The sequence below is a fragment of the Leucoraja erinacea genome, chromosome 26, assembly GCF_028641065.1.
Source record: "Leucoraja erinacea ecotype New England chromosome 26, Leri_hhj_1, whole genome shotgun sequence".
NCBI lineage: Eukaryota > Metazoa > Chordata > Chondrichthyes > Rajiformes > Rajidae > Leucoraja > Leucoraja erinaceus.
In genome coordinates, this window is record NC_073402.1 from 26,938,959 (window position 1) to 26,960,762 (window position 21,804).

At 46.3% G+C, this 21,804-nt stretch overlaps 1 protein-coding gene across 1 annotated transcript in view; it reads left to right on the plus strand.

The window, feature by feature from the left end:
* Positions 1–21,804, plus strand: part of LOC129709873 (sodium/potassium-transporting ATPase subunit beta-1-interacting protein 1) — a 320,616-nt gene continuing 298,812 nt past the window's right edge. The window contains exon 1 of the mRNA XM_055656507.1: positions 1–406. Coding sequence (XP_055512482.1) covers positions 353–406 — 54 coding nt within the window. The 5' untranslated portion in view covers positions 1–352. The remainder of the gene's footprint in view (positions 407–21,804) is intronic.

Genomic DNA, 21,804 nt, shown 5'->3' on the forward strand with positions numbered 1-21,804 from the left:
AGAGAGGGGGGAAGGAAGGAAGAAAAGAAAATAGAAAGGAGACAGACAGAGCGAGATGGGCAGCAGAGAGTGAGTGAGTCTCCTATCTCTCCACGGGGAAGGTGCGGCGCTGCTTGTGGCGGTGATGACCCGTTCACCCCGGCGGTGGGCGGCAGACGAGGACTGAGCGAGGTTTTGCCTGGAGTGTGTGTGTGTGTGTGTGGAGAACGTGTGAACGGCTCGCTGGAGTATGCTGGCCAGAGGCGGGAGCGCTGGGCGTGAGTGAAGAAGAGGAGAGGAGAGGAGAGCCTCGGTACTTTCCACTGAATACCCAGTTGGTTCATCGCCGCTGAAACTGGACCGGGCTCAGACCATGGGGCGGTGCAACGGGCGGTGCACTCTGATCATTCTCTGCACTCTGCAGCTGGTAAGTTGTATGTGTGTGTATATATATATATATATATATATATATGTGTGTGTGTGTGGTGGTGGGGTGGTTTTCCTTCATTCCCCCACCCCACTTTCTAATTTAGTACCAAGTTGATTTGCCCCAGTTTTTTTTGTGGGGGGGGGGGGGGGGTGGGGGTGGGGTGAGTGGGGGGAGAGGAACAACCGCGGTGGGTATCGGCTTATTGTCCCACGGGCAAGAACCCGGTTATTTCCAGGGACATTTCAGACCCCGGGTGGTGTTATGTCCTCTCCGCTCAATCCCATCTCTCGGTTAGCCCGTGACTGTTATTCTCCATTGTGTTTAAGAAGGAACTGCAAGATGCTGGAAAATCGAAGGTAGACAAAAGTGCTGGAGAAACTCAGCCGGTGCAGCAGCATCTATGGAGCGGAGGAAATAGGCAACGTTTCGGGCCGAAACCCTAGGGTTTCGGCCCGAAACGTTGTCTATTTCCTTAAGGGTCTCGTCCAGAAACGTTGTCTATTTCCTTAAGGGTTTCGGCCCGAAACGTTGCCTATTTCCTTAAGGGTCTCGTCCAGAAACGTTGCCTATTTCCTTCGCTCCATAGACGCTGCTGCACCCGCTGAGTTTTCTCCAGCACTTTTGTCTACCTATCATTTCCCATTATCTAAACAAGACTGTCTGTGTGTGTGTTTTGATTTTAAAAAGAGCAATATGTTGTGGCTTGTGGTTTGTGTGGCTGTACTCTTGTACAAATAAGTGCCAGTTGCCGGTGTTCCTGGGGCGTGGAAAGACCAGTAAATTGTGACATTTCCACGCGACTGTGTCCACGCTACTCCAGTTCTCATCTCACAGCTGCCGCCAGCTAGCGGCCTCCTTTCATTACTAGGGGAATATATGAATGCGTCCGAACCTAAGGCTCGAGGTTTAGCACTTTCACAATTGCAGAATGTGCGCGTTTCTTGTGCAAAAAGGCGGTCGAAACTCTTTTTCTCTCTCCCTCTCTCCCTCTCTCTCCCTCTCTCTCCCTCTCTCCCTCTCTCCCTCTCTCCCTCTCTCCCTCCATACAGATTTTGTTTCATTATTGTATGTACATTTTATACAGGGTCGGCGTTTTATTTTACATTGCTGTGCAGCCGTGACAGTGTCTCGTGTTAAACGATTCGAGCCGCTCTTGATACCGTAACCGCACAGCGGGTGTTGGAACACAGTCATGTGAGAGACATTCTCTAGACAGAATGTAACTCGGACATGCTTACAGGTTGCAAGAATGAACACACGTTCGTTTACCTTGGAGATCTGTGAACTGGAGAACAAGTATTTAATGGGTTTAACTCAAATCCACCAGGTTCAGGACGTGCCCAACACTGATACCATTAATCTCCAGAATGCCAATCAACGATAGTTTACTCCAAGCTGCTGATGGCAATAGGTGAACGTAAAATAATACAACTGCAATGCATTTTAATATCTGAATTACTCGGGTTTGAATATTTTGACCTATTGCTTAAATGTAGACGAACTATTTAACGATTAATAAGCGATTTGGTGTCTAGTTTTGAAATTCTTGTTGTGGAATTCTCTGCCACAGAATTCACTGGATGTTTTCAAGATTAGATTTAGCTCTTGGGGCTAACGAAATCAATGGATTTTGGGTGGGGGTGGGGGGGGGGGGGACCGGTACTGATTTTGGATGATCAGCCATGATCATATTGAATGCTGGTGCTGGCTCGATGGGCTGAATGGCCCACTCCTGCACCTATTTTCTATGTTTCATAAGTGATAGGAGCAGAATTAGGCCATTCGGCCCATCAAATCTACACCGTCATTCAATCATGGCTGATCTATCTTTCCCTCTCAAGAGTCAAGAGAGAGTCAGGTGTGTTTTATTGTCCTATGTCCCAGATCGAACAATGAAATTCTTCCAACCCCATTCTCCTGCCTTCTACTGACTAGTTGTGCCTCTCTACTCCTCCCTGTGTCTGTCATCTTCTCTGACCTCTACATCCCTCAAGAGTTATCTTCCCACACAATCTGCTTTCCACTGTCCTCTCCCTTTCTATCCCCCCCCCCCCCCCCCCCCCCCCCTCTCAGACAGCTCCTCCAAAGCTGACTCTGGTTCAAGGTTTTAGTTGTGCTGTCTTTGTTTCTCCTTTTGCATTTATTTCCCTGTCAAATGTTGTTGGTGATTTTGAAGGCAAGTGCGGGTTTGTTGTGGATATTACTTGGGAGTGTGCCTGAATCTTTTGTTATCCTTTTGAACAACCTCTTTGTTTTGCCACATCCTACAGGCTGGTCAATGTATAGTCACAGAACAGTTGTGGGGAATAGATCGGTTAGATACACAGAGTCTTCTGCCCAGAGTCGAGGAATCAACAGCCAGAGGACATGGGTTAAAGGGGAGGGGAGGGGAGGGGGGGAGGAGGAGGGAGGGGGAGGGAGGGGGAGGGGGGAGGGGGGGGGAGGGGGGGGGGAGGGGGGGGGGGAGGGGGGGGGGGTGGGGGGGGGGGTGGGGGGGGGGGGGGGGGAGGGGGGGGGGAGGGGGGGGGGGAGGGGGGGGGGGGGGGGGGGGGGGGGGGAGGAGGTGAGACTAGTGCAGATGGGACAATGTACAAGTTGGGCTGAAGGGCCTGTTTCCATGGTGCGTGACTCTCTGACTCAAAGTGATATTTCTGCGATGAAGTAAAATTGTAAGGGCAATTATGAATTGGGGGGGGGGGGGGGGAGTCTCTGCAGTTCTGTGCAGATGTCAAAAATAATTTGTGTCTGATTATTGCATTTTTAATGGGGAAATTGTTTTGAAAGAAATGTAGTCAGAGCTTTGTGGATTCATCAAAAACTGGTCTCTTTGTGGTCACATGGCTCTGGCGGTTGCTGGCAAATCGTGGTGATTACCAGAGGGACCAAATCCCCTCTGAATGTTCGATAATTGTGTGCAGAGGTTCAAAGTGTTTTTGGGATAAAAATGGACTTGTAATATTTCTCGAGTAAGTCACAAGAAAGGAAACATTAATTTCTCTCCTTTGCACATTTTTCATAATATCATGAGCCTGGCATTCCCCGGGTGGAAGTGTCAAAGACTAGAGGGCACAGCTTTAAAGCGAGAGTCAACATTTAAAAGAGATCCATGTCCTTTGATCAGCACATCAAGGGTTAAAGAACCAACTGGTTCCAATGCAAGTGAATCAGATAAGGAAGGTGTAACAAACTTAGAACTCTAGAACCAAAGGAAATTCCGTAAATAAATGTTGGAAACTGAAGATCAAGTCAGACTTTGAAAAGGAAAAGTTTGTTTTGTCCTTAAATCTTATGAGAAGCATCAAATTTCCTGGCATGCTAAGCCGTACCTTTCTAGGCTTGTAATTCTTGTTGTGGAATTCTCTGCCACAGAATTCACTGGATGTTTTCAAGATTAGATTTAGCTCTTGGGGCTAACGAAATCAAGAGATTTTGGGGGGGAAAAACCGGAACAGGGGGGTACTGATTTTGGATGATCAGCCATGATCATATTGAATGGCAGTGCAGGCTCGAAGGGCCGAATGGCCTACTCCTGCACCTATTCTCTATGTTTCTATGAATCTGAGGGGTAACTCTATTCACACAAAGGGTGGTGGGCGTATGGAACGAGCTGCCATAGGAGGTAGTTGAGGCTGGGACGATCCCAACGTTTAAGAAGCAGTTGGACAGGTACATGGATAGGACGGGTTTGAAGGGTTATGGCCAAGCACAGGCAGGTGGGACTAGTGTAGCTGGGACATGTTGGGCTGAAGGGTCTGTTTCCACACTGTATCACTCTATGACTATGATCTCTACAAAGAGATGTGAAAAGCTGGGGAGTCTTCCCCCCCCCCCCCCCCCCCTCCCCCTCCCCCTCCCCCTTAAATCTGTTCAGGCAGTGGGTCAGCTTAGCTGTATACACAAGGGAAGGAATTAGAGAATGTGAAATCAATGCAAACCGATCTTAATGGATGGCGGAACAGAACTTGGAGCTGAGCAACAAAGGACTGCAGATGCTGGAGAGGGTTTACCCGAGTGACCTACTCCCGTTGCAATGTTTGTTTCTTCAGCTCATCTCCTCTACCTTTCCATCACGGTTCATTAGAGCCGTCGGTTGCATTGATTTGGTTTTCTGGAAATTTGAGCAGCTTGTTTTGCTTTTCGCTGCGCTGGAGCTGCCTCTCGTTACAGCGGAAAAAAAAACCCATTCATGCTTCCCAAATCCCTTTTCAGTCGCAGGCTGGTGAGCTGGTACCGAGATGTTTTTACCATTATTACCACAAGTCATTCTTGTCCAGCATTATCCACTGAACTAATGAAAACATTTCATCGGGATGTATCGGGGGTTTTGGAAAAAACCCAACAACCCCCACACAATCAAGAATCCCCGAAACGTTGCCCATTTCCTTCGCTCCATAGATGCTGCTGCACCCGCTGAGTTTCTCCAGCATTTTTGTGTACCCACAATAAAGATGTGGATTATGGAGATGTCGGAGACCTTACATTTGGAAAAAATTCGATTTGTCTTAATTGGCAAACCAGAATTATTTTCTAGAATATGGTCTCCATTTATAGATTATTTGGAGGGGTAGATTGGAGGGGCACGGAGGCCGGACTTAAACCTGAACCCAGGACTAGATGAATAGTTGTGTTCCGTGACCTACTGACCTATCGCCTAAGTTGTATTATTGATAGTTTATCCTATTTTTCTAATTTCTTTCTTTCTTTATTTTTCCTATCTATAAATATAAATAAATAATTAGAGGCAATGTTAATATGTAACAGATAAAGGAGGATCTCAGCTACTTTAGTAACTGGTTCCCTGGAAACCTGGATATTTAATATGTAACTGTTAAACAAAGTCTGTATTGGTTTGGACTATGATATGCAGATGCCTCTAATAAAAATGTATCGGGGGGTGGATCACAGCATGGTTTGGGAACAGCTTCATCCAAGACCACCACGGGAAATTGCAGACAATTGTGGATGCAGCCCAGACCATCACACCGACCAACCAACCAGCCTCCCTTTACTCAATTTACGCCTCAGCAAGGCCACCTGCATAATCAAGGCCGAATCGCACCCTGGCCGCTCCCTCTTCTCCCCTGTCCCAACAGCCGAGAGGTACAGAAGTGTGAAAACGCTCACCTCTATATACAGAGACAGTTTCTTCCCAGCTGTTATCGGGCATCTGAACCATCCTACCAACAACTGGGGAGCGATCATTCTTCTTCTTCTTGCGTATGGCGTGCACAGCCTAAAGTTGTAAGACAACTTGTTCTATTTGATCTTCAGTTGTGCACGTCGAGTTGATTGCATTAGTCGAAACAGGACGGACCACGTGAAGGTTGCAATCTCCCACCTCTGGTAGTAATCCTGAGCTACTGTCTACCTCATTGGAGACCTTTGTACTATTTTTGACTTTACCTTGCATTAAACATAATCATGTATTGTCTTTCCACTGACTGGTTAGCATGCAACAGAAGCTTTTCACTGTACCTCAGTACATGTGACAATAAACTAAACTCAGAAACAGTGGAGTAAATGAAACATTGAATTGAATATTGCACCACTCCAGAACAAGGGGTCATAGTTTAAGGATAAGGGGGAAATCTTTTAGGACCGAGATGAGGAAAACTTTTTTCACACAGAGAGTGGTGAATCTCTGGAATTCTCTGCCGCAGAAGGTAGTTGAGGCCAGTTCATTGGCTATATTTAAGAGGGAGTTAGATGTGGCCCTTGTGGCTAAAGGGATCAGGGGGTATGGAGAGAAGGCAGGTACAGGATACTGAGTTGGATGATCAGCCATGATCATATTGAATGGTGGTGCAGGCTCGAAGGGCCGAATGGCCTACTCCTGCACCTAATTTCTATGTGATGTTACTAAGGGCAAGTGAGATGGAGGTACACACAAATGCTGGAGAAACTCAGCGGGTGCAGCAGCATCTATGGAGCGAAGGAAATCACGTGAGATTGAGAACTGGTACTGTTTTCTAGTACAGTTCTTCATTAACTACTGTGGCAAGCTGAGCAGTCTGCATCATGTATAAATTCATGCAATTTGAAAAGTGATTTGCTTAATGAGTGTGTGCCATTAATTTGTACCATAATTGTAGCGATTTTGGGTAAACACATGTCGAAATATCATTGACTTTAATTTAATTTAATTGAGATTGTTCTGAGATCTTATAATGGGAGTGGAATATGTGGGGGACCCTTGACTTCCAAATCTCTTGCGCTACGATGTTTATTAACTGTATTCACGACCAGATCAGAGTAGTTTATTGTCCATGTACACTAGGATGCCATGGGATTGCCAGTTCACGTGAATCTCGCAACATCAACAGTGTTGCTGTGATGATAAAAATACACCGGGGGGTGCTAAACAGTGGAATGGTGTGAGATTTTTTTTTTTTTTTTACACAATAGTGTAGGCCATTCCGCCCTTCAAGCCAGCACCGCCATTCAATGTGATCATGGCTGATCATCCCCAAGCATTCCCCCACTCCTGCCTTCTCCCCATTACCCCTGACTCCGCTATCTTTAAGAGCCCTCTCTAGCTCTCTCTTGAAAGTATCCATAGAACCAGCCTCCGCTGCCCTCTGAGGCAGAGAATTCCATAGACTCACAACTCTCTGGGTGGAAAAAGTGTTTCCTCGTCTCCGTTCTATATGGCTTACTCCTTATTTTTAAACTGTGGCCCCTGATTCTGTACTCCCCCAACATTGGGAACATGTTTCCTGCCTCTAGAACGCTTAACAATCTTACATGTTTTAATAAGATATCCTCTCATCCTTCTAAACTCCAGCATATGACAGTCCCGCCATATGTGGAGCAAAAAATATATACTCCTTGGAACGCAGGAGGATGAAGGCTGATCTTACAGAGGTGTATAAAACCATGAGAGGAATAGATTGAGTAGATGCACAGAGTCTCTGGCCCAGAGTTGGGGAATCGCAAACCAGAGGACATAGGTTTAAGGTGAGGGGGAAAAGATTTAATAAGAAACTGAGGGGTAAAGTTTTCACATAAAGGGTGGTGGATGTATGGAATGAGCTGCCAGAGGGGGTAGCAGAGGCAGGGACAATCGCAATGTTTAATAAGCATTTGGACAGGTGCATGGATAGGACAGATTTAGAGGGTTATGGGCCAAATACAGGTAGGTTGGACTAATGTAGATGGGACATGTTGGCCGGTGTGGGCAAGTTGGGCCGAAGGGCCTGTTCCTTCTATGACTCTATAACATTGGAATAACGAAATAAGGTGGAGCTAAGACTAAGAGCGGTTGGCAGAATCTCTGGCAATGGGTTGTGAAAGGGATGAGTTGGGTGGCAGTGGAGAATGAATGAGTAAGTTTATTGTCCAAGTATTCACATACAAGGAATTTGCCTTGGTGCTCCGCCCGCAAGTGACAACATGACATAGTGACAGTTAGGAATGACACATAAAACATTAAACATTAATAATAAAACATTAATAATAAAACATTATTGATTAAGAAGCTGTTCTTAAGCCTGGATGTCCAAACGTACAAGCTATTGTATCTTATCCCTATTTCATGGCTATGCTTTATTCCACTCTTTGGCAGTGGTTTTTGAGAGTTTTTCTCCTTAATTGGCCTCGACGATCTTGGATCTTTACCACACTCTGGAAACTGATCACATTCTCCAAGCAGTTTGTTCATTGCATCATAGGGCAAGTGTTGGAATTCTTTCAAACGTGACCTTGAAGCATGTGTAGGTGGAAATTTCAAAGAAATCCCCACGAGACTCTTGGATGAGAAACATTAAGTTCACCTTCTCAACCAACATTTGCAAAATTGAATTAATTAGTCATTTTGACTCATTATTGTTTGTGGGATAATAATGTATTCCAAATACCAGGATTAACAGCTCTACAATAAGTAATTCATCAGCTTTGTAACCTTCTGAGAATGCAGAAGACACTTTATAAATGAATATTTATTAACTCAGTTGAGGTCCCTTAAACTTAGAACTCGGATTCAGATTCACATTCATATTTATTGTCGCATGCTCCAATTACGGTACAGTAATATTTGAGTTACCATGCAACCATACAATTAAAAGAACACACCACAATTAAAAGAATGATAGAACTTAACATATACATCAAGGCAATAAAGTTCAGTCAGTCTTCCTCCTTTTGTTCACCTGTGTTCCTCCTTAATCCCCTCGGGCAAGAGATACAGAAACGTTCAAAATTCATTCCTCCAGATTCAGGGACAGTTTCTTCCTCCTCCTTCTTCTTTTGTGTGGCGTGCACAGCCTAAAGTTGTTGGACAACTTGTTCTATTTTATCTTCCGTTTGTGCACGTCGAGTTGATTGCATTAGTCGAAACTGGGCGGACCACGTGAAGGTTGCAATCTTCCACCCCACAGTTTCTTCCCAGTTGTTATCAGGCAACTGAACCACCCTATCGCCAACTAGAGAGCGGTCTGACCTAACTCATTGGAAACTATTGGACTATCTTTAATCGGACTTTACTGGAGTTTATCTTGCACCAAACGTTATTAACTAAATTAGTTATTAATTATTAGTTATTATTCATTATTGGTTAGTTATTTACTAAATTTAGTTATCAATAACTAAACGTCATTCCCTTTATCTTGTATATGTACACTGTGGACAGATTGATTGTAATCATGCATAGTTTTTCCACTGACTGGATAGCCTGCAACAAAAAAAGCATTTCACTTCACAAGTACTTCGATACGGGTGACAATAAACGAAATGAAACGCAAAAATATTTAAAAGAATTTTCACTGGAAAAATCATCAAATGCCATGAAATAATCCTGTGTCTTATATCCCCTTCTGTTGCGGGATGCACGTGCCTTGAGCAAGATTAATTGATGCAATCTTGATTTCAGTTTCTTGCGGTAAGATGCTAAGAATCTTAAGAAGATCCTTGCAGTCACTTGGCTTTCATTGTATCTGCCTGGTAACAGTTACAAGGCAGTATCTTCACACAAAGTACATCAAAATGTTTCTGATATTGTAGAATATAACTCATCTTGTCATTTCTTTACAGACGTGAAATGATGGGTCCAATTAAGGATGGTTAATTTCCAATGGTTTAGGATCCGTTTCTTTTATAATTGCTCTGACTATAACACTGTGCATTCATCCCATGGCCAGCACAGCATTAAGGTGGAAAAGTTACATTCGCTCTTATGATTTTGCGGCACACAAGCTTGATCCATTCCTTCCTCTCCCAGGGATACAGGTCAAAAATAATGTCATGTCAAAGGGACTTGGAAAGCTGTTTCTGACATGCAACAAACTCAGTTGACTGCCTTGTTCTCCACCAATTCCTGCTTCAACTATTTCAGAGATACAGAAGATTTGCTGTGTATTTTAGCTACCCAAGGTGATTTTTTTTCCCTTCTCTTTCCACTGCTTGAGTGATGCCAGCCCTAGTCAGTATCAAAAATCTTATAGCGAGAGGGATCTTTGGTCACTACTCACTCCACTCTGGAGTCGAGAGCAAGACCAATTAAGTTTTCTCGGAGGGAATCTTTATTTCAGTCGAAGCAAATAACTACTGCGGGGGCCGACTTTCCGAATCACTTGGCTGAAATCTTTCCATGCTCGGAGACCAGTCAGACCCCAGTTGCAGTATCAATTAATGGCGGTGGGAGTCTATGAACTGTGATGCCTCTGCCACACACGGATAGCACTGACGCTGCCTGTTTGATGGGAGCCTGGAGTTAGTTCCACGCTCTGTGTTTCTGTCCCCTCATAAGTGAACAATGCTTCAAATCTACAAAGGGTTTGCATTGTGTGAGCTATCGCAATGACTACGGAATGGAGCGACACGGTCACCTCAGTTTTTGCAATTAAGGGAGCTGAAGAATTCACCATTTAAGCAAAGGCGGATAGATATCCGCAGACACAAGAACTTGCAGATGCTGGAATCTGAAGCGAAACATAGAAAAATAAGAAATTTGTGCAGTAGTGGACCATTCAGTCCTTCGAGCCAGCACCGCCATTCAATATAATCATGGCTGATCATCCAAATTCCTTCAACAGACTGGATAGACTCGGTTTGTACTCGCTAGAATTTAGAAGATACGAGGGGGGATCTTATAGAAACTTTCAAAACTCTTAAGGGGTTGGACAGGCTAGATGCAGGAAGATTGTTCCCGATGTTGGGGAAGTCCAGAACAAGGGTTACAGTTTAAGGATAAGGGGGAAATCTTTTAGGACTGAGATGAGGAAAACATTTTTCACACAGAGAGTGGTGAATCTCTGGAATTCTCCGCCACAGAGGGTAGTTGAGGCCAGTTCAATGGCTATATTTAAGAGGGAGTTAGATGTGGCCCTTGTGGCTAAAGAGATCAGGGGGTATGGAGAGAAGGCAGGTACAGGATACCGAGTTGGATGATCAGCCATGATCATATCGAATGGCGGTGCAGGCTCGAAGGGCCGAATGGCCTACTCCTGCACCTATTTTCTATATTTCTAAATTCTGTACCCCATTCCAGCTTTCTCCCCATATCCCTTGATTCCGTCAGGTTTAAGAGCTGGAGAAGACACACGGGGCTGGAGGAACTCAGCAGGTCAGGCAGCATCTGTGGAGGAAATTGACAGGCAGCCTTTCAGGTTGGGACCCCTTTTTCAGCTATTTGTTCTGAAATCGATTATGGGGTAATACGATTGTCCATATTTCAAAAAATTCTGAGATTAGGGTTGGCACGGTGGCGCAGAGGTAGAGTTGCTGCCTTGCAGTGCCAGAGCCTGACTTTGACCCTGACTACGGTGCTGTCTGTGAGGAGTTTGCACATTCTCCCTGTGATCGTGTGGGTTTTCTCCGGGTATTCCAGTTGCCGCCCACATCCCAAAGATGTGCAGGTTTGTAGGTTAATTGGCTTCTGTAAATTGTCCCTGGTGCGTAGGGACAGAATAGTGATTGTTAGTCGACGTGGACTCAGTGGGCTGAAGAATTTGTTTCCACGCTGTATCTCTAAACTAAACTCTTTAATTTCACATTAATGAGGTAGGTCCACTCTCCAAAACTGATGCAACGACACTCCTTTTTGAGTCCGACCAGTGATCCCCACACATTAACACTATCCTAAACACACTGGGGATAATTAACACTTATACTAAGCATACATAGAAACATAGAAAATAGGTGCAGGATTAGGCCATTCGGCCCTTCGAGCCTTCACTGCCATTCTATATGATCATGGCTAATCATCCAAAATCAGTACCCCAAGCCAAATACAAATCCAAGCCAATTAACCTACAAACCTGTACGTCTTTGGAGTGTGGGAGGAAACCGAAGATCGCGGAGAAAGCCCACGCTGTCACAGGGAGAACGAACAAACTCCGTACAGACAGCGCCCGTAGTCAGGATCGAACCCGTGTCTCTGGCGCTGCAAGTGGTGGAAGGCAGCAACTCTACCGCTGCGCCACCGTGGACTACCAATGTGGACTACTATTTATTGAGCTGGAGCTGAATGCAGCTCCAACTATGCTTGAGGAGCTGGACAGCATCCTGGGCAAGGCAGGTCACTTGATGTTGCCCCGTCCAGTGTTCATTCCCTGCTCTTCCAGCACAAGAGGGACAAATAAAGGAGTGATGATATGGGCCGCGAGTTAGCTGTCAAATTGTTGTTTTTGTTTAGTTTATTGTCACTGGTCGTGACCCGAGGTACAATGGAAATCTCTTTTGTTGCGTGCTTATCCAGTCAAAGATATACATGATTGCAACCAGGCTGTCCTTGGTGTACAGTGAATCTGGAGGTGTGCGTTTTCACACAATAGACAATAGGTGCAGGAGTAGGCCATTCGGCCCTTCGAGCCAGCACCGCCATTCAATGTGATCATGGCTGATCATCCCCAATTAGTACCCCGTTCCTGCCTTCTCCCCATATCCCCTGACTCCGCTATCTTTAAGAGACCTATCTAGCTCTCTCTTGAAAGCATCCACTGCCCCTCTGAGGCAGAGAATTCCACAGACGCTTCTGGACTTCTTGCCTGATGGGAGCGGGGAGAAGAGAGAGTGACCGGGGGGGTGAGACTGGTCCTTGATTACGCTGCTGGCCTTGCTGAGGCAGCGTGAGGTGTGGATGGGAGGGTGGGAGGGAGGTTGATTTGTGTGATGGTCTGACTCTGGGCTGCGTCCCACAAATCCTCTGCGCCCAAGTGGGCCGTATGTTGTTATTTCAACTCCTGTAATCTATGGTCCAGCTGGGACGTAGAAGTGGTCCCTCTGCATGTAGCCGAGCTGCTGCTTTCCTGGCAGTCTGAGCTGCACAATGCTGTGCTGAGCAGAGATATTGATGCTGTTTAAATTTAGATGTCCCGCTGGCAGGTGACGGCAGTTAGTTCACGCATTTCTGGGCCGCTGGGAACGACAAACAAAGAAAGAACAATTTTCTGTATTTCAGGATCACATTGATGCCTTCGGGGCAGAGCAGCGTGGAGACAAAACAATATTGTAGCCCACAGCAGCAACCTACTCTTCTCTATTATTTGGTGCACTGTGTAACCTGTTCCAAACCCAGGGGGTGATTCTACACCTGATTTCCATCGATCTGAAGATAGGTGCAAAATGCTGGAGTAACTCAGCAGGGCAGGCAGGCAGGCAGGGAAGGAATGGGCGACGTTTTGGGTTGAGATGACCCTTGCTTTCTCTCTCTCTCCATCCCTTCCCCATCCTCGTTCTCCTGACTAGTTCCACTGTCTAAGGGAGACAAAAGTGCTGGAGAAACTCAGCGGGTGCAACAGCATCTATGGAGCGAAGGAAATAGGCAACGTTTCGGGCTGAAACCCTTCTTCAGACCGACTGGTTTCGACCTGAAACGTTGCCTATTTCCTTCGCTCCATAGATGCTGCTGCACCCGTTGAGTTTCTCCAGCACTTTTGTCTACCTTCGATTTTCCAGCGTCTGCAGTTCCTTCTTAAACACTAGTTCCACTGTCTTCCTGATTAAATATTACTGATTGTATGCCTCATTGCCACCTTCCCCTCAACTAACAATGTACCATATTACATTTCCTTGATCAACGTCCCCTTTAATCTGCGTTTTCACACCTTACCCTTCCATATCTCTAGTGTCTCCCTCTCCCCTGACTCTGTGTCTGAAGAAGGCTCTCGACCCGAAACATCACCCATTCCTTCTCTCCAGAGATGCTGCCTGTCCCGCTGAGTTACTCCAGCATTTTTTGTCTATCTTTGGTGTAAACCAGCACCTACAGTTCCTTCCTGCATATCGTATCGATCTGGTTCATCGACCATTCTCTTGCAGGGAGGTGGTTAGGTGGCAAAGTTGTGGTGGGTGTGTGGAACCTTGTTGTCCCTCTGTGGTCAGTCCATTACATGGAGGCTCTCTGCCTTGTCTTGTCTCGAAAGGCGCCGCGAGGAAGTGCTTTGCTTCTGCACGCAGATATCAAAGCAACACAGACATGAATCGATGACTGCCCTGAGCCAAGTCGACATCCTCCCCTGAAGCCCTAATGCAGAGGATGACAGAGCATCGAGCTTGGGGGGAATCCTGGAAGGACTGATTCGTGGTTTCTGTCCGGACTTTTTGATCTCAGCCGGAATAGGACCACACGGTGGCACAGCGGCAGAGTTGCTGCCTTTACAGCGCCAGAGACCCGGGTTCGATCCTGTCTCTGGGTGCTTGTCTGTACGGAGTTTGTACATTCTCCCCATGAACGGCGTGGGTTTTCTCCGGGATCTTCGGGTTTCCTCCCACACTCCAAAGATGTACAGGTGTGTGAGTTAATTGGCTTGTCATAAATGTAAATTGTCCCTAGTGTGTAAAAGGGATAGTATTGGTGTGCGGGGATCACTGGTCTGTGCAGACTCGATGGGCCGAAGGGCCTCTTTCCTCTCTGTATCTCTAAACTAAACTAAACTTTACCGGTGTTCAAGAAGGAACTGCAGATGCTGGAAGATCGAAGGTACACAAAAATGCTGGAGAAACTCAGCGGGTGCAGCAGCATCTATGGAGCGAAGGAAATAGGCGACGTTTCGGGCCGAAACCCTTCTTCAGACTGATGGGGGGGGAGACTGTTTGTTGGGTACGTTGAACAATCCTTGTTCAATACGTACCAGGGCCCCATCCCCGACCTCTACCTCCGTTACATTGTCGACTGCTTTGGGGCCACCTCCTGCACCCACACACAACTGACTGACTTCATCCACTTCACCACCAACTTCCATCCGGCACTCCAATACACCTGGACCATTTCCGACACTTCCCTACCATTCCTTGACCTCACCATCTCCATCGCAGGGGACAGACTTCTGACCGACATACACTACAAACCCACTGACTCACATGGCTATCTGGACTACACGTCTTCCCACTCTGCCCCATGTAAAGACTCCATCCCCCTGCTCCCAGTTCCTCCGCCTACGCCACATCTGCTCCCAGGATGAGACGTTCCACACCAGGGTATCGGCAATGTCCTCGTTCTTCAGGGAACGGGGATTCCCCTCCGCCACCATAGGTGAGGCTCGCACCAGGGTCTCATCCATACCGTGCAACATTTCTCTCTCTCCCCATCCCCGCACTCGCAACAAGGGCAGAGTCCCCCTGGTCCTCACCTTTCACCCCACCAGCCGGAAAATACAACAAATAATCCTCCGCTATTTCCCCCACCTCAGCTGATTTACATCGGGGAGACTAAGCGGAGGTTGGGCGATTGTTTCGCCGAACACCTCCGCTCAGTCCGCAATAACCTACCTGAACTCCCGGTGGCTCAGCACTTCAACTCCCCCTCCCATTCCCAATCCGACCTCTCTGTCCTGGGTCTCCTCCATTGCCAGAGTGAGCAACACTGGAAATTGGAGGAACAGCGCCTCCTATTCCGCCTGGGTTGCTTGCGTCCGGATGGCATGAACGTTGAATTCTCCCAGTTTTGCTAGCCCTTGCTGTCTCCTCCCCTTCCTTAACCCTCAAGCTGTCTCCTCCCATCCCCCCCGCCCTCGGGCTCCTCCTCCTCCCTTTTTCCTTCCTTCTCCCCCCCCCACCCCCCATCAGTCTGAAGAAAGGTTTCGGCCCAAAACGTTGCCTATTTCCTTCGCTCCATAGATGCTGCTGCACCCGCTGAGTTTCTCCAGCATTTTTGTGTAAACTTTACCGGTGCCAGGTTAGAATAGGTGGGATGAGAATGCAGAAGTTGTTGTCAGAGTTGTGAGGCTGTATGGCTCTATGGCAAACATATAAAATTATAAAAGGACTGGACAAGCTAGATGCAGGAAAAATGTTCCCAATGTTGGGCGAGTCCAGAACCAGGGCCCACAGTCTTAGAATAAAGGGGAGGTCATTTAAGACTGAGGTGAGAAAAAACTTTTTCACCCAGAGAGTTGTGAATGTGTGGAATTCCCTGCCACAGAGGGCAGTGGAGGCCAAATCACTGGGTGGATTTAAGAGAGAGTTAGATAGAGCTCTAGGGGCTAGTGGAGTCGAGGGATATGGGGAGAAGGCAGGCACGGGTTATTGATAGGGGACGATCAGCCATGATCACAATGAATGGCGGTGCTGGCTCGAAGGGCCGAATGGCCACCTCCTGCACATATTTTCTATGTTTCTATGGGTCTCGTCAGAGTTATACGAGTTATTATTATGAATGTTAGCCCTCAACAATATTTTCTCATTTTTCTTTGTATCTGTTTGCCACAGACAAGGCAATTCAAGATGACATGTCGTCAAACTGCGGACAAAGAGACATTACAGCAATTGCAAACTTTATTGCTGGTTTGAGCCTTGTCCCTCCTCCCTGTGACGCCAGGGAACTTTGGAAGAGTTTGGCTGCAGGGATGAGATTATTTTTAGTGGAGATGATGTGTGAATAATGCACTTGAACAGTTGCACCCTGAAGGTTGAAATGTTAAGGAGCTGGTGTGAGAGACAGGCCACCCAGTTGATTTATTAAATGTGACCAAACCTCCTGGAAATAAAATATACATGAATTTTTTACAGAGAGACACAACGTGGAAACAAACACTCTTTGGCCCATTGTGTCCGCGTTATAACCATATAATAATTACAGCACGGAAACAGGCCATCTCGGCCCTTCTAGTCCGTGCCGAACACTTATTCTCCCCATGTCCCATCTACCTGCACTCAGACCATAACCCTCCATTCCTTTCCCGTCCATATACCTATCCAATTTATTTTTAAATGATAAAATCGAACCTGCCTCCACCACTTCCACTGGAAGCTCATTCCACACAGCTACCACTCTCTGAGTAAAGAAGTTCCCCCTCATGTTACCCCTAAACTTCTGTCCCTTAATTCTCAAGTCATGTCCTCTTGTTTGAATCTTCCCTACTCTCAATGGGGAAAAGCTTATCCACGTCAACTCTGTCTATCCCTCTCATCATTTTAAAGACCTCTATCAAATCCCCCCAGCATTCACACCGTTCTCTAGCCCTCTCCTACACACATTAGGGACAATTTATCTTTTGTTTCCGATGCCAGTTAACCTACAAACCCTGTACGTCTTTGGAGTGTGGGAGGAAACTGGAGCACCCGGAGAAAACCCACGCAGGTCACAGGGTGAATGTGCAAATTCCGTACAGACAGCACCCGTAGTCAGGATCAAACCCGGGTCTCTGGCGCTGTAAGGCAGCAACTCTACCGCTGCACTTTGTGTCTATTCCAGCACTTTGTGTCTATCTTTGGCATGCATCTGCAGTTCTTTGTTTCAGAAGGAACTGCAGATGCTGGAAAATCAAAGGTACACAAAAATGCTGGAGAAACTCAGCGGGTGCAGCAGCATCTCTGGAGCGAAGGAAATAGGCAACGTTACGGGCCGAAACCCTGAAGGGTTTCGGCCCGAAACGTTACCTATTTCCTTCCTGAAGGGTTTTGGTCCGAAACGGTGCCTATTTCCTTCGCTCCATAGATGCTGCTGCACCCACTGAGTTTCTCCAGCACTTTTGTGTATCTGCAGTTCTTTGTTTCTCTATGATGTTCAATTAAATGACTGATTGAAAACAAGACCTTCAGCTCGACAAATTCACACCAGCCATCAACCATCCATTCACACTAGTTCTAGTGTCTGAAGAACTAGGTTCCTCATTCTCTAGTTTCAGTGTCACACAGATCTGGAGAAGGGTTCCAACCCAACATGGTCCCTATTCCTTTTCTCCAGAGATACTGCCTGACCCGTTGAGCATAGGTTCCAGGAGCAGAATTAGGCCATTCGACCCATCAAGTCTACTACCCCATTCAATCATAGCTGGTCTATCTTTCCCTCTCAATCTTATTCTCCTGCCTTCTCACCATAACCCTTGACAGCCTTACTAGACAAGAATCTGTCAATCTCCGCCTTAAAAATATCCATTGACTTGGCCTCCACAGCCGCCTGTGGAAATGAATTCCACAGATTCACCACCCTCTGAGTAACGAAATCCCTCCTTCTCCTTTCTAAAGATATGTCTTTTTATTCTGATGCTATGGCCTCTGGTCCTCGACTATCCCACTAGTGGAAACATCTTCTCCATGTTACTCCAACATTTCGTGTCTCTTCACACTGGTTCACAGAACAAGGGGTCACAGTTTAAGGATAAGGGGGAAGTCTTTTAGGACCGAGATGAGAAAAACTTTTTTCACACAGAGAGTGGTGAATCTCTGGAATTCTCTGCCAAAGAAGGTAGTTGAGGCCAGTTCATTGCCTATATTTAAGAGGGAGTTAGATGTGGCCCTTGGGGCTAAAGGGATCAGGGGGTATGGAGAGAAGGCAGGTACAGGATATTGAGTTGGACGATCAGCCATGATCATATTGAATGGCGGGCCGATTAGGCTCGAATGGCCAAATGGCCTACTCCTGCACCTATTGTCTATGTTTCTATGTTCCATGTTATCCCGCTTTCGAAACTGTTGTTTGGACACTATTACACTGACTTCCCTTGAAAAGGTTGTCCAATCTATTTGTTGGCGAGGCTTGATAGCCCCATTGCCAACAGTGTGAAAGCAAATTCTATAATGTATTTTTGAGCCTAGTTAGTGCATCAAAATCTGGCCAGGCAGTCGAGAAACACAATTGTTGCGATGGACACATTCTAATGAGCAGGCCTTGAGCAATGTTCCCACTGACAAGAGCATTTTGGTGAATTCTTGCCAAACCTTTATGTGTTTTCTGCAGCAAAAAATCCAATGAAGAAGAAATGACTCCCAATGAAAGGAACAGAAATGATTGTGTTGTTGTGAATAGGAAGTTTGTACGTTCTCCCCGTGACCTGCGTGGGTTTTACCCGGGATCTCTGGTTTCCTCCCACACTCGTACTACATGTAGGTTTGTAGGTTAATTGGCTATGGTAAAAATTCTAAATTGACCCCAGTATGTGTACTGTGTAGGATAGTATCAGTGTGTGGGGATCGCTGGTCAGTACGGACTCGGTGGGCCGAAGGGCCTGTTTCCGCGCTGTATCTCTAAACTAAACTAAACGATAAAACTAATGGTGTCCAGAGGTTCCTTCTAGACAGCAGAGAATATATTGTTCCTTCGCTTTTAAGGCAAGGTCCTTCTTCCTTCGCTCCATAGATGCTGCTGCACCCGCTGAGTTTCTCCAGCTTTTTTGTGTAACCTTCGATTCTCCAGCATCTGCAGTTCCCTCTTAAACAGAGAATATATTGTATCTTATTGGTGATGCTTGACTTACTTTTCGGGAAGTATTATTTTGTCAGACTTTCAAATAAAATGATACGCATAGATTATTGATAAAAAGGATTTGCATTGAAGAGACCGTGGTCCCGAGCTCCATCGATGTCATTGGAGACCCCGCAGACTATAATTGGACTTTACTGGACTTTACCTTGCCTTAAAAGTTATTCCCTCTATCATGTGTTTGTACCCTGTGGATGGCTCGATTGTAATCATGTATTGTATGGAGTTGCTGCCTTACAGCGCCAGAGACCTGGGTTCGATCCTGACTATGGGTGCTGTCTGTACGGAGTTTGTGCGTTCTCTCTGTGACCGCGTGGCATTCCTCCGGGTGCTCCGGTTTCCTCCCACATCCCAAAAACGTGCGGGTTTATAGATTAATTGACCTCAGTAGATTGTCCCTCGTATATAGGATACAACGTGGACTCGGTGGGCCAAAGGGACTGTTTCCACACTGTATCTGAAGGTGGAATCTCATGTAGATAGGGTGGTAAAGAAAGCTTTTGGTATGCTGGCCTTTATAAATCAGAGCATTGAGTATAGAAGTTGGGATGTAATGTTAAAATTGTACAAGGCATTGGTGAGGCCAATTCTGGAGTATGGTGTACAATTTTGGTCGCCTAATTATAGGAAGGATGTCAACAAAATAGAGAGAGTACAGAGGAGATTTACTAGAATGTTGCCTGGGTTTCAGCAACTAAGTTGCAGAGTTGGATCTTTATTCTTTGGAGCGTAGAAGGTTAAGGTGGGACTTGATAGAGGTCTTTAAAATGATGAGAGGGCTAGACAGAGTTGACGTGGATAAGCTTTTCCCATTGAGAGTAAGGAAGATTCAAACAAGAGGACATGACTTGAGAATTAAGGGACAGATGTTTAGGGGTAACATGAGGGGGAACTTCTTTACCCAGAGAGTGGTAGCTGTGTGGAATGAGCTTCCAGTGGAAGTGGTGGAGGCAGGTTCGATTTTATAATTTTAAAATAAATTGGATAGGTATGTGGACGGGAAAGGAATGGAGGATTATGGTCTGAGTGCAGGTAGATGGAACTAGGGGAAAATAAGTGTTCGGCATGGTCTAGAAGGGTCGAGATGGCCTGTTTCCGTGCTGTAATTGTTATATGGTTATATGTATCTCTCAACTAAAACTGTAACTACCGCAAAATACGTTTATTCTGCTGGGAAGCATTTTCGGATGGCCTGAGGATAGGAAAAGTGCTAATAGAAGTGCAAGGCTTCTCGTGAAATTAGATAATTTATTGTCGAAGGGACCATCTTGCAATATTTATCTGCTGTGGGTAATGCACTGCTTCATTAACCAACCAGACAGGTGAGCAACATTGCAATTAATGCCTGCTTCAGTGAAAACACCTTGGAGGCAGCCAAGCAAGTGAGGAGTTATAAGGCACGGGCTGAGGGAAATTATTTATCCTGTCCATATTCAATCTGTTGCAGATGCTTTCACTGCCTTTCATTAATTGCAAAATAAGGCGGACAAAAATAATAATTGAGATGGTTTTCAAAAAGCGGTTCTAATTCTGGAGCACAATAGACAATAGGTGCAGGAGGAGGCCATTTGGCCCTTCGACCCAGCACCGCCATTCAATGTGATCATGGCTGATCAACCCCAATCAGTACCCCGTTCCTGCCTTCTCCCCATATCCCCTGACTCCGCTATTTTTAAGAAGCCTATCTAGCTCTCTCTTGAAAGCATCCAGAGAACCTGCCTCCACCGCCCTCTGAGGCAGAGAATTCCACTACCTCACCACTCTCTGTGAGAAAAAGTGCTTCCTCGTCTCCGTTCTAAATGACTTACTCCTTATTCTTAAACTGTGGCCCCTGGTTCTGGCCTCCCCCCCCCCCCCCCCCCCCCCCCCCCCCCCCCCCCCCCCCCCCCCCAATATCGGTAACTTGTTTCCTGCCTCTAGCGTGCCCAAACCCTTAATAATCTTATATGTTTCAATAAGATCCCCTCTCATCCATCTAAACTCTAGAGTGTACAAGCCCAGCTGCTCCATTCTCTCAGCATATGACAGTCCCGCCATCCCGGGAATTAACCTTGTAAACCTACGCTGCACTCCCTCAATAGCAAGAATGTCCTTCCTCAAATTAGGTTTTCTGGTCGGGTGCGGGTGGTGACGTGGGCAATGACGCGCGGTCGCGCACGGCGCCCCAGGATTTTGGGATGTCCAAAACCTTTGCGCGCCATCTGCGTGACTCGCAAATGACACCCAAGTGGGACAGGCCCCTGAGAGTTTTTTGAAGAGGCATTGCAAGGGCAGAGAGAAGTGCCAGCTGTTACCACCTTCAATGTGAGATTTTTTGTTGAATGCCTTCATTATATTTTGTAATGTCTTGCCGTGGCCCAATACGTCACGCTGAAAGTGATGCCTCGTCAGATGTGCATCTGTGGTGTTGTTGATTTGAATGTTGCTTCTGCTTCTCGTCTGTCAGTGAGGACAGATTTCCAGCCCAGCTGGACAGCAGCTATCCACCTCCATTGGTATCCAGCCCAGATGTATCTTTCCAATGAGAGCCTTGGGTATAAAATTCAACACGGAACTCGGACTTGAGAGGGAACGATAGATCGGGTTTACCAGCTGCTCCACTGTTCTGCTCCCTGAGTTACTCCAGCACTTTGTGTCTTTTTGTAAACCAGAATCTACTGTTCCCTGTTTCTTCATTTCCACACTTCACCGGCTATATAATATTTGGGATATCCTGCTGTTGTGAATGGCCCGACGGAAATGCACATTTTTAAAATGTTTT